Source organism: Rana temporaria, chromosome 1, assembly GCF_905171775.1.
Source record: "Rana temporaria chromosome 1, aRanTem1.1, whole genome shotgun sequence".
Classification (NCBI taxonomy): Eukaryota; Metazoa; Chordata; class Amphibia; order Anura; family Ranidae; genus Rana; species Rana temporaria.
In genome coordinates this window covers 469537434-469549234 of record NC_053489.1, presented here as the reverse complement: position 1 = coordinate 469549234, position 11801 = coordinate 469537434, and the positions used below count along the sequence as shown (strand labels likewise).

Below are 11801 nucleotides of genomic sequence, written 5' to 3'. Positions count from 1 at the left end.
GGCCATCCAAAATATTGCAGTCTAAGATAGGACGCGCAAGCCGTCGTATCTTAGATATGTTTGCGCCGTAAGTTACGGCGGCGTAGTGTATTTCTGGCGGCGGAATTCAAATCGGCGATTAGGGGGCGTGATTCATTTAAATGAAGTGCGTCCCCGCGCCGAATGAACTGCACATGCTCCGTTTCGAAATTTCCTGCCGTGCATTGCGCGAAATGACATCGCAACGACATCATTTTTTAAACTTAGACGTGACTTACGTCCATCCCGATTCACGGACGACTTACGCAAAAAAAAAAAAATCTAATTTAGACGCGGGAATGACGGCCATACTTAACATGGCAAATCTAACTATACGCCGCAAAATACCAGCTTTAACTATACGCCGGAAAAAGCAGACTAGAGACGACGTAAGAGAATGCTACGGCCGCGCGTACGTTCGTGGATCGTCGGAAAAAGCTCATTTGCATACCCAACGCGGAAAACGACGCAAACTCCACCCAGCGGACGCCAAAGTATTGCATCTACGATCCGAAGGCATACGAAGCCGTACGCCTGTCGGATCAAACCCAGATGCCGTCGTATCTTGGTTTGAGGATTCAAACTAAAGATACGACGCGGGTAATTTGAAAGTACGCCGGCGTATCTGTAGATACGCCAGCGTACTCTCTCTCTGGATCTGGCCCACAGTAATCACACCTCCTTGATTAGTGACCACAGAGAGAAAGCTCCCAGTACTGTGGTTATCAGGAAACAGACAACCAGGAAGTGTGGAGATCAGAGAAGAATTACAGCAACTTGAGAGCAAAAACGAACAATGAGGACATGAAAACAGCACTGCATTAAGGTAAAGGAAGCTATTAAGATAAAAAAAAATTCCTTTACAAACCCTTTAACCTCCCTGGCGGTATGATTCTTTCAGAAAAAAGGTGCTGAAAGCGGTACCATTATTTGCAAGGAAATTTGGCGTTTTATACTGTAGGCCTGTAATTTTTAGGAATAACTCACTTAAATCTGACCAAACAAGAGTATTGTAGGGATCCCGGGTATGACATTTTTTTTAAAAACAAAATTATAAATTATAATATAATAAATAATTATAAATAATTATAACAAATAATAATATAATTATAATAAAAATTATTCAATAATTTAATCAACTCAAAATCACTGAAATTTGCTCAGTTGCAGAATTGTCGCTGTCATTACTTTTATTTTTTTATGACGAATTTCCCCACAAATCGCTATTTCACAATTCTGCAAGTGTATATAATTTATTATCGCTGTTTTCTAGCTCATCTAAAACCATTTTTGACATAAAGGGACACTTTTGGTTGCTATGGACAATCTACAGTTTGCAGGCAGAAAGAACAGTTTTTATTATATAAAAGTACATGTAGGGCACAGGGCAGACCACTAGGGACAAGGGGGGTGTGTATTTTTTACATACAGTACTGTAATCTATAAGATTACAGTATACTGTGTGTATTGTGTTTGTTTACGTTTTTGAATTTGGCGCCGTTCTCCGCTCCCGTGCGTCGTAACGTCGCAGGGAACGGAGATCGGTGGCACAGGAGGACGCTGTGTGAATCGAGCGAGGTCCTGCTCGCTCACACAGCGCGGTGGCATCGCTGGATCCAGGGACAAGGTAAGTAAACACAGTCTGTGGATCCAACGAGGCAAGCCCGAGTCTGACTCGGGGTTACCGATCGCAGCACAGAAATCTAACCCCGAGTCAGACTCGGGAACACCGCCAGGAGGGTTAATGTGTATGGCTTGCCTGAGCCTTCAGAGGACCATGTTCTGGGATAGAAACAAGCATCTTGGGAGGGGCTTTCTTTCACCACCAGACTTCTAGAAATCAACAGTTGATTTATTTTGCTTTATATTTGCTTTAACAATTTTGGCTGCCTAATATATTTACTAAATACATTAGTATACATACTGTACACACAAATACATACTGTATACACATATACATACATACGTACATACATACATACACACACTATAAATATGTTGGTAACAAAATGAAAATACTACAATTTCAACAGAAAACACAAATTTATTTTTTATATATATATATATATTTTTTTATATGAATTATTTAATGGCAAGGGATATGTACATGGTGTTTTTTTTTTTTATATTGCAACATTTCAAAAGATGAGAAAATAAAGACACCATGGTGCAGTCTGTTAATGTTATTTTTAACGTCATATGGTTGTGTGGAAGACAGATTTGGTCTACAGTACTATGTCAGCATTCCATACTATATTTAATTAATAAAAAAGCAAATCAGGACATTACATCATTACATAATAACTAGATGCGAACAACTGGATCACTTTTAGAATAAAGATATACAGAAAAAATAAAAAAATCATGTTTCACAGGATTTAATTGGCATGGCTCAACGCATTTTTTTTTTTTTTTTCTATTTGTAGAAAATTAACTGCTTAGTCATATACCTGCATTAATCAATGTACATCCACAATTTAGTAACATTTAAAGTTGGTTTGATAATTCACAAAAGTGGAATAATACAATTTCAAAAAGTCTGTTCATGGTGTGACAGACCAAGAAAAAGAAAACAGTCCATTTCTTCATGCATGCATAGCACTGACGTAAACAGCTTAAAGATTTAAACTAAAGAATAAAAGCTATTGCGTATATGGCTGTAAGAATATATTTATACTGTTACAGAATATAATCCGTAGGAAAAAAAATCAATCACAATATTTCTATTCACAAACTTTAAAGGGCCAGTAAACCTAAAACCTAAGTAGACCTACATAACAGAGCTATTAGTAACATTAATGGGTAAATATATGAATTACTGGGACAAATTAGAACAAAAAAAAAATGAAGGAGAATTGTTTTTCAAGACATAGTTAACTTTCTGTCAAATCATTTTAACAAAAGACTTTGCATTTAACCTGTTCAGCCTTAAACAGACATTACATAAAAAAAAAATTCACAGCATATGTTTGCACCATATGATACATTACAAATTCTGCTAAGGTAAAGAATATTTACATAAACACATTTGTGAATGTTATTACTAGCTTCCAAATGCAAAACAACCCGTGTTCAGGTTTAGTGGCCCTTTAGCAGGTAACAAAGTGTTCTGTGCAGATAGCAAGCAAAAGCCTTTTTTCATTTATATAGCTATATGTTTTTCTTACTATAAGATGGTACATGATAGAGTTGCAACTTCAAGTGAAAAAAATAGAAAACAGTGATAAAAAGTAACATTAACAGAATTTTTTTCTTGTGTAAAATTAAAGCAATGAGAATAGTTTTAATTCTTCCAACATACCTTGGTATTTAATATGTGCTACCTGACCATTAAAGTTCAAACTTTTATCACATACAGTACACAATTTCTATCTCACTTTAGGACTACACATAAAATACAGATTTTGTGAAAATTACCCTGATTTTATAATTTGACTTTGCATTTTTCTTTGCCATTTATTAAAAACCACCTATCACCCATTCATATTTAACCATACATAATTTGACAGATATCCTTGGTAAATATAAAATACCTAACAACTACTGAATACTACAAATTTGCACAACTGTTTCTAACTTAATACAGTAGTTCCAAGTTACTATCCCCAGTCAGCAAACAGCATACTGAAGTGATAGTAATTAAGGGATAACTGCATTTTAGATAAAGTATTATTCAAATTTAAATGGCCCTAAGCTAAAAACTCTAAAATAACTTTGAAACTAATCTAAATAAACCAGGACTAAATTATTAAAGAAATCATTTTTGTCTGGGTTGTCTACCACCAATAATATACCGAACTAGTAAAACATAAAAAATATAAAAGTTTACATTTGAATTAATATAGCTTGGCAAATTTAGACATATCAAACAGTAAAATTAGAAAGGAAATGTCATATTGTCTTCTGTGTAAGTGAAATTGTCTTTTAATAGATCTTCAGGTGTGGCTGAGATGAAAGTATGAAATATATACCACACAAAAGCATTACACATAGAGACATTCTGTGCTCAAATAAACACTTGTGATTGGGACACAAAGGAAGGATGCAGCTTGTCTAAGAGATACCATCCAGTTGTCTTGAGTGTTTACAGTTAAAGGCTTGCAAGGCTTATCGTTAGCTATAAAAAAAAGCAGAGAAATCCATCAGAATAACTAGCAATTATTTTGTGCATCATGTAAATAGGAACTTTACTTGGAAAAGACTGATGATTTTCTGTAAAGGATGGATAGAGGGGAGGGGCTGATTTCTGACATGTTATTGCTATAGGCTACTGCATGTTGGCAAGATTCCTCTGCCTGATTGTGGGAAATTTCCTATGGGCTCCAGCATCTTATGCAGGCAGGGCACGCTGCAGGTTAAAAGGTCCCGTAAAGTAGTTGTAAAGTCAGATTTTATGCCGTACTGCATTCTATGCAGTAATGTAAAACAAACATCTGCATGCAGCTCCTCCCACAGCCCCTCCCCCTAATTAAAACCTGAGCCTGATCTCGATACAACGATGCAGAAGAATTTCCTTCCACTGTTGTCAATCAGAGCCAGTGACAAGAGGAATAGAGGCAGGGTTATGGCCCGCATTGTGTGCCTTATCGACACACAGCAGGGCTTGGAAACTAACATGTTCGAGTGTCCCCATAGCAAGTGGCTTGCTATGGGGGTACTCGTGGGGGGGGGGGGGTTCCAGTAGTGCAAATGGGGGACCCCAAAAGAGGAGGATTAGGACTGCTCTGTGCAAAACCATTGCACGAAGCAGGTAAGTATAACATATTAGTTGCGAAAAACATATTCTAAAACCCCAAAAATGTGTGTAATAAAATATAAGCAGCGCTGTAAACAATGTAAGATGAAATATCCGTTTTCACAGGTATTCAAAAATAATGCTAATGTCCATAAACATCACCATGTGAATAGTGCACAAATCCCATGACTAAGTCTTTTATGACGAAACATGTCAGGACGTGGCTGTGCGGGAACCATCTGAAGTGAACGTGTGACGTATCAAGGCCGATCAAGGAAGCAGAGATCCAGGAAGGAACAGAGGGGAGGTGGTGAGCGATCAGTTGACACCTTGGATCTGCTGTGACCAATATACTCGGCTTTCGGTTCATCTCCGAACGAGTGTTTGCTGTGTAGTGTATTGCTCTATTTTTTGAGATTCATGTGAGTGCTATATTTGAAGATTTAAGTGTGGTATTAAACTGATTTTACGGTATCACGCTATTTTGAGCACTTATTTTATTTACATGCGGAGCTTTCTGGCAGTGAATTGGTTGGAACTGGGTTTATCTGCTATACCTACCAGGGAGGTCTTTTTGTACACGTTTACACGCCAAACACGAGAGTGTAAGGCAATTTGAGTTGGTGAGTTTTGCATCTGAAGGGAGAGGATTCACTGACACCGGGTGTGGTGGAAGATTGGAAGCTATTATCATTATTTTTTCACAAACCTACTTGATGTGTTATATGGACATATATTTAATTATTTTTAAAGACATTTACATATTTTTTTAAATTTGTGCACTATTCACTTTTTTCACATGGTGATGTTTATGGACATTAGCATTATTTTTGAATACCTGTGAAAACGGATATTTCATCTTACATTGTTTACAGCGCTGCTTATATTTTATTACACACATTTTTGGGGTTTTAGAATATGTTTTTCACAGTTTGATTTCTTTCAAAGTAGCTGCTTCACTCTTTTGCCAATTTGATTAACATTATATGTTCATAAGCGCAGTGGTGGGAACACAGAAAAGGCGGATTCATCTTTGTTACCATTATTTATAACATATTAGTTATTTTATTAAAATAAAAAATAAGCTTTACAATCACTTTACATCTTCTAAGTATTCAAACACTGGGAGGAATTAAAAACTGGGACTGAAACACGTGGAAAAGTCCTCCAGTTTCTAAAATGAATATATTCCTAAGCAAAAGGTGTAAAATCAATAAATGTAGTGTAAGTAGTTTGTTAATTTAGCACACAGGAAAATATAAACACAGAATAGAGACTTAGAAGAAAAAAATGTGGTGTGTAAAAAGGTTTTTAGGAGCAATGTAGTAATAGTCAATATATAGCACCCAAATATGCTTGTGTGAGAAAAAAGGTGGTGTGAAAATTGCATTTTGTTGCAAAATATATGTGTGTTATTTGTGGACAAAATATATAGATGGTGCTAAATGTGCATATTTGTCATATGTACCACAATTTTTCGAAAAGAAACCCATAGAGGTTAGAGATATAAATACAGTAAAACCTTGGATTGTGAGCATAATTCGTTCCAGAAACATGCTTGTAATCCAAAGCACTTGTATATTAAAGCAAATTTCCCCATAAGAAATAACGGAAACTGAGATGATTTGTTCCACAACCATTTATTCATATGTCCTTCAGTAGGTTGTGTAACCATAAAATGTCCATCCACAATTGGCAGCCTCTACAATTCAGCAGGAGCTATAGAGTATAAAAAAGAGAAGAGAGGCGCCCCTAATTGTAGCAATATGGTTACATTTAATGAAGGTACAACATTTAGCAACTCACATGGTTGATGATTAAAAGAGGCCCATCTAAGTATGCAGGCATCTGGGGTAAAACCATCCTCTGCACTGCCGACTCTCACCGCTGTCAGTCTGCAATCATGACAGGGAAGACTACCCCGCAAAGCGAGGCTTGAAGCACTCGTGGAGCACAACGTGGAAGGGATGACTTCGATGGCGGTGTTGAGGATGGTCTATGTGGACGGCTTTACCCTGAGTGCCTGCATAAATAGATGTGCCTGATTTATTCATCAACCATGTAAGTAGCTAAATGTTATACCTTCATTAAATGTAACCATATTGCTACACTTAGTGGTGCCTCTCTTCTCTTTTATATTCAGTTGTGACATGATGCTACTTGTATATCAAGACATCCCTCAATTATCAAGTCAAAATGTATTAAAAAAATAGCTTGTCTTGCAAAACACTCTCAGACCAAGTTATTCTCAATCCAAGGTTTTACTGTATAGGCATTAGTGAGATAACGATAACAGATATGGTGAAAATAAAGAATAGTTTACTCACATTACCATCTGTCAAAAATGATTTACACATATTTTAGTCCTTACTTTTATAATTTACTTTCAATCTTAAATTTACCTTAAAGTGTTTGTTAACCTAAATAAAATACAATAAATGGATCTTGTCCCTTTAAAGCATAATATACAGCACAGTGCTTGTGCTGTGTAATTTGGTCCCCTGAATCACATGAAGTATTTGGCTGATCCTGCCTGGTTCTGCCCTCCCCCTGTAAACTGACCACGGTTTATTATGGCTGCTGAGCCCTTACACCTGTTTACCTGCCTCTGTCATCCGCAGCTCTGCTATCTGCATCCCTTGTGCCCTCCTCCCCCTCCTTGCCTGTCAGCTCGTACCAGGGCCACCCCACCCCTTCCCGCTGCTGGAATAACATTTACATTACCATACTATCCTCGCTGTCTCTCAATCCTGTGTCCCCCTGTGTGTGTGATTTATAAAAAAGAAACCCCATTTCAGAGCATTGTTTGGTGATCACGTGACCGACTGGCTCACCCCTCCTCCCCTCCCAGCTGATGTCAGTGGGGGAATATTGGCCCCGTCCACTGCAGCTGTCAGACAGAGAAAGGAGAGCGCTGCCTGTTTACGTGATCACAGAGCGCCGCTCTGAAATAGGTATAACTTGTTTTTTTTCTTTATAAATCGCACAAACAGGGGGACAAAAGTTTGGGAGACAGAGGGGATAATGTAGTAATGTCAGAGTGGCTTAACATGCACTTTAATTATATAACGTTGTTTTCATTTACATGTAACATTTGCATCTTTATCATTTTCAACATTCAGATTGAGCTTCTTTATTCAATATTTATTTCATTTCATTTTTTTAAAAATAAAATTGTGAACATTTGACAATATAAAGCCCTTAGAAAAATGGTACACCTTTACAACATTGCACACACAGCTGGAACTCTCAATTTCTAATTTCTGTACATCAGTTTCTGCTATAGAGTTTGAACAAATAACTTTTGCTAATTTGGTTCAAAAGACACAGCGCTTTTAAAAATTGACACACTAGTCAAAGTACTTAATTTGGTGCAGGAGTCGTGCTTATTCTCTCAAATAAAATAATAGTTTATTAATTTGGTGCACATTGTCCCATCCTTGCTTCTGCACATGCTGTGACAGTGCTAGGCACTGCCATGGGGAAAATACACTTTTTACAGCTTTCTCTGGATTTTGCTATTCCTGGATTAGGCTCCGTAGTTTGGAGATTTTAAAGTGCTTTGGGTGGGAAGAAATCTCCAACTTCATGTCTAGGTTTTATTGAAGACCATCAGGGTGTGTCCAGGTACACACAGCCTTTATAATGAAGGACTAGGAATTAGTTGAGGGCTCCAGCCAGAGGGAGGTGTGCGTGTCTCTGAATACAGGTGTGTGTTCCTGTCTAGAGACAGAAGCAATCTACTCGAGAGACAGTACTCCAAGTGGGAGAGAGTCCATGCCCATGGGACTAAGAGAGTCTGTGTGACTAAGGCGACTTTCACACTTAGGCACTTTGTAGACGCTATATCGCTAAAAATAGCGCCTGCAAAGTGCCCTCAAAGAGAAACTCCAGTGTGAAAGCCCGAGGTCAAGCTGGGCAAGCTTATAAACTTTACATTAATCTGTTTGATAAAAGTTGGCTATCAGGCCTCTAAAACACAGTTTGGACTGGCATGGACTTCACTAAAAAACACATCTACCACTGGGACTAATATCACCCCATGTCACAATACATTCTACACATATATGAATGCTAATTCCCTGAATGTGAGTATTTTTATACACGTAAATTATATAATATGCATTTTCAAATATACCTCTGCACCACAGCTATACAGGATAGGCAATTCAAATCAAGTTTCTGTTTAAAGGAAAAGCAAAGCATGAATGTATTTAGTATTAATTAGTACCATTATGCATTTGTGAAAATCAATTCTGAAGAAACACAATGGTGGTATACAGAAACTATACAAGTTTACTACATACAGCATGTATTACTTTTACTATGTATAACAGTTTAAGGGTTCATATATGTTTTCAAAGGCAAAATAAACCTGTCAGGCCCACCAAAGTGTATAAATACTACCGATAAAGTGGGAAACCACACACGTACTGGTCTTTAAAGATAATGCATTCTCACCTAGTAAAGATCCAGTATAGGTAGTAGAGGCTCTGAATTAGACAGCTAATGAGAGTGGCAGGGCCTAGTTCCAGTAAATGGTAGTTTTCTTTCCATTTCAGCTTAAGGAACCATGTGTACAGCCTGGGCCTAGTACTCAAGGGGCTCCACATGGACTTAGGGAATGATTAGAAATCAGATATTCCATGTATCATCTATTTGAGTTTGATTTACTAAAAGTAAATACTAAAAGCAAATAGGGAATTTGCAGTTTATAAAGGAATTTACCTTGGATTGGTGAATGAGGCAAAACTCATCATTTAATTATGTGCAAGCAACAATAATGTGTTTGGGTATTCTTTGCAAAGTGATTTTTTTTACATCCACTAAGTGAAGGGAAGATTCCCATGTAAAGTGCAAACACATTCGCAAAGTGAACACCCGTATCCAAAGCACGCTACCCGGCCGGTCAGGAAGGGAGTGGGGACGAGCGAGCGCCCCCCCCCTCCTGAGCCGTGCCAGGCCGCATGCCCTCAACATGGGGGGGTTGGGTGCTCTGGGGCAGGGGGCGCACTGCGGGCCCCCCCACCCCAGAGCACCCTGTCCCCATGTTGATGAGGACAGGACCTCTTCCCGACAACCCTTGCCGTTGGTTGTCGGGGTCTGCGGGCGGGGGCTTATCGGAATCTGGGAGTCCCCTTTAATAAGGGGGCCCCCAGATACCGGCCCCCCACCCTAAGTGAATGGATATGGGGTACATCGTACCCCTATCCATTCACCTGGAGGCAAAAGGTAAAAGTTAGTAAACACACAACACAAGGGTTTTTAAAATAATTTATTATTCTGCTCCGGATGCCCCCCCTGTCTTCTTTATTAGCTCTATTACCAGGGGGGCTTCTTCTTCCACTCTCCGGGGGTCTTCTTCCACTCTCCGGGGGTCTTCTTCCACTCTCCGGGGGGGTTTCTTCTTCCGCTCTCCGGGGGGGGCTTCTCCGCTCTCCGGGGGTCTTCTTCCATCTTCTCCCCTCTTCCGCTGTTGACTCGGCGAACCCCGGTTCTTCTGCAGATGTCCGGTGCCTTCTTCTTCAGCACTGGCTGCCTGCTATCTTTGTGTGTTAGCTCAATTTCTAACAGGCAGCCGGCGCGGTCTTCTGTGACATCAGGGTCTTCTCTTCTGTTCTTCTCCCCTCTTCCGATGTTGCCTCGTCGCCTCTTGTCGCTGTAATGATGGAAGCGCGCCTTGCATCCCATTTATATAGGCATCACCGTCCCATCATGCTCCGGTAGGTACCCACGTGGTGGGTGCACGTGGGTAGGCACCCACCACGTGGTTACCTGCCGGAGCATGATGGGACGGTGATGCCTATATAAATGGGATGCAAGGCGCGCTTCCATCATTACAGCGACGAGGCAACATCGGAAGAGGGGAGAAGAAGAACCTGACGTCACAGAAGACTGCGCCGGCTGCCTGTTAGAAATTGAGCTAACACACAAAGATAGCAGGCAGCCAGCGCTGAAGAAGAAGGCACCGGACAGCTGCAGAAGAACCGGGGTTCGCCGAGTCAACAGCGGAAGAGGGGAGAAGATGGAAGAAGACCCCCGGAGAGCGGAGAAGCCCCCCCCGGAGAGCGGAAGAAGAAACCCCCCCCGGAGAGTGGAAGAAGACCCCCGGAGAGTGGAAGAAGAATAAGACCCCCGAAGAGTGGAAGAAGAAGCCCCCCCTGGTAATAGAGCTAATAAAGAAGACAGGGGGGGCATCCGGAGCAGAATAATAAATTATTTTAAAAACCCTTGTGTTGTGTGTTTACTAACTTTTACTTTTTGCCTCCAGGTGAATGGATAGGGGTACGATGTACCCCATATCCATTCACTTAGGGTGGGGGGCCGGTATCTGGGGGCCCCCTTATTAAAGGGGACTCCCAGATTCCGATAAGCCCCCGCCCGCAGACCCCGACAACCAACGGCAAGGGTTGTCGGGAAGAGGTCCTGTCCTCATCAACATGGGGACAGGGTGCTCTGGGGTGGGGGGCCCGCAGTGCGCCCCCTGCCCCAGAGCACCCAACCCCCCCATGTTGAGGGCATGCGGCCTGGCACGGCTCAGGAGGGGGGGGGGCGCTCGCTCGTCCCCACTCCCTTCCTGACCGGCCGGGTAGCGTGCTTTGGATACGGGTCTGGTATGGATTGTAGGGGGACCCCCTACGTCGATTTTTCGGCGTAGGGGGGGGTCTCCTTACAACCCAAACCAGACCTAAGGGCCTGGTATGCTCCTGGGGGGGGGGAACCCATGCCGGTTTTTTCTTTGAAAATTGGCATGGAGTTCTCCCTCTCAGGAATGCATGCTGAGCGACGCTGTCATTTTTTTTTATAATTATTTGTTTTCCCGGCGCGTCTTTTTTTTTCACCCGTCGCAACTTTAGTGTCCCGTCGAAATTCTCAAAGCCGCCCGGCGTTAATTACGTTCGCGCGCTGCACGTCGGGAAAATGACGTCACACGCATGCGCAGTACGGCCGGCGCGGGAGCGCGCCTCATTTAAATTTTAAACGCCCCCAGGAGAGGAGGACCGCCTTGCGACGGCGGTACTTAAGTTACACGGCCTGAAATTTCTAG

At 41.0% G+C, this 11801-nt stretch overlaps 1 protein-coding gene across 9 annotated transcripts in view; it reads right to left on the bottom strand.

Moving 5' to 3' along the window:
• Window positions 1-2201: 2201 nt before the first annotated feature.
• CAMK2D (calcium/calmodulin dependent protein kinase II delta) overlaps window positions 2202-11801 on the bottom strand; it is a 373137-nt gene continuing 363537 nt past the window's right edge. For 8 of the 9 annotated variants that reach the window (XM_040328594.1, XM_040328611.1, XM_040328586.1 and 5 more), the window contains 2 exons: window positions 8892-8935; window positions 2202-4135 (listed from right to left, as the gene is read on the bottom strand). In XM_040328594.1, the coding sequence (XP_040184528.1) occupies window positions 8923-8935 (13 nt within the window). In that variant the 3' untranslated portion in view covers window positions 2202-4135; window positions 8892-8922. The remainder of the gene's footprint in view (window positions 4136-8891; window positions 8936-11801) is intronic. The other variant, XM_040328620.1, reaches the window with a different exon arrangement.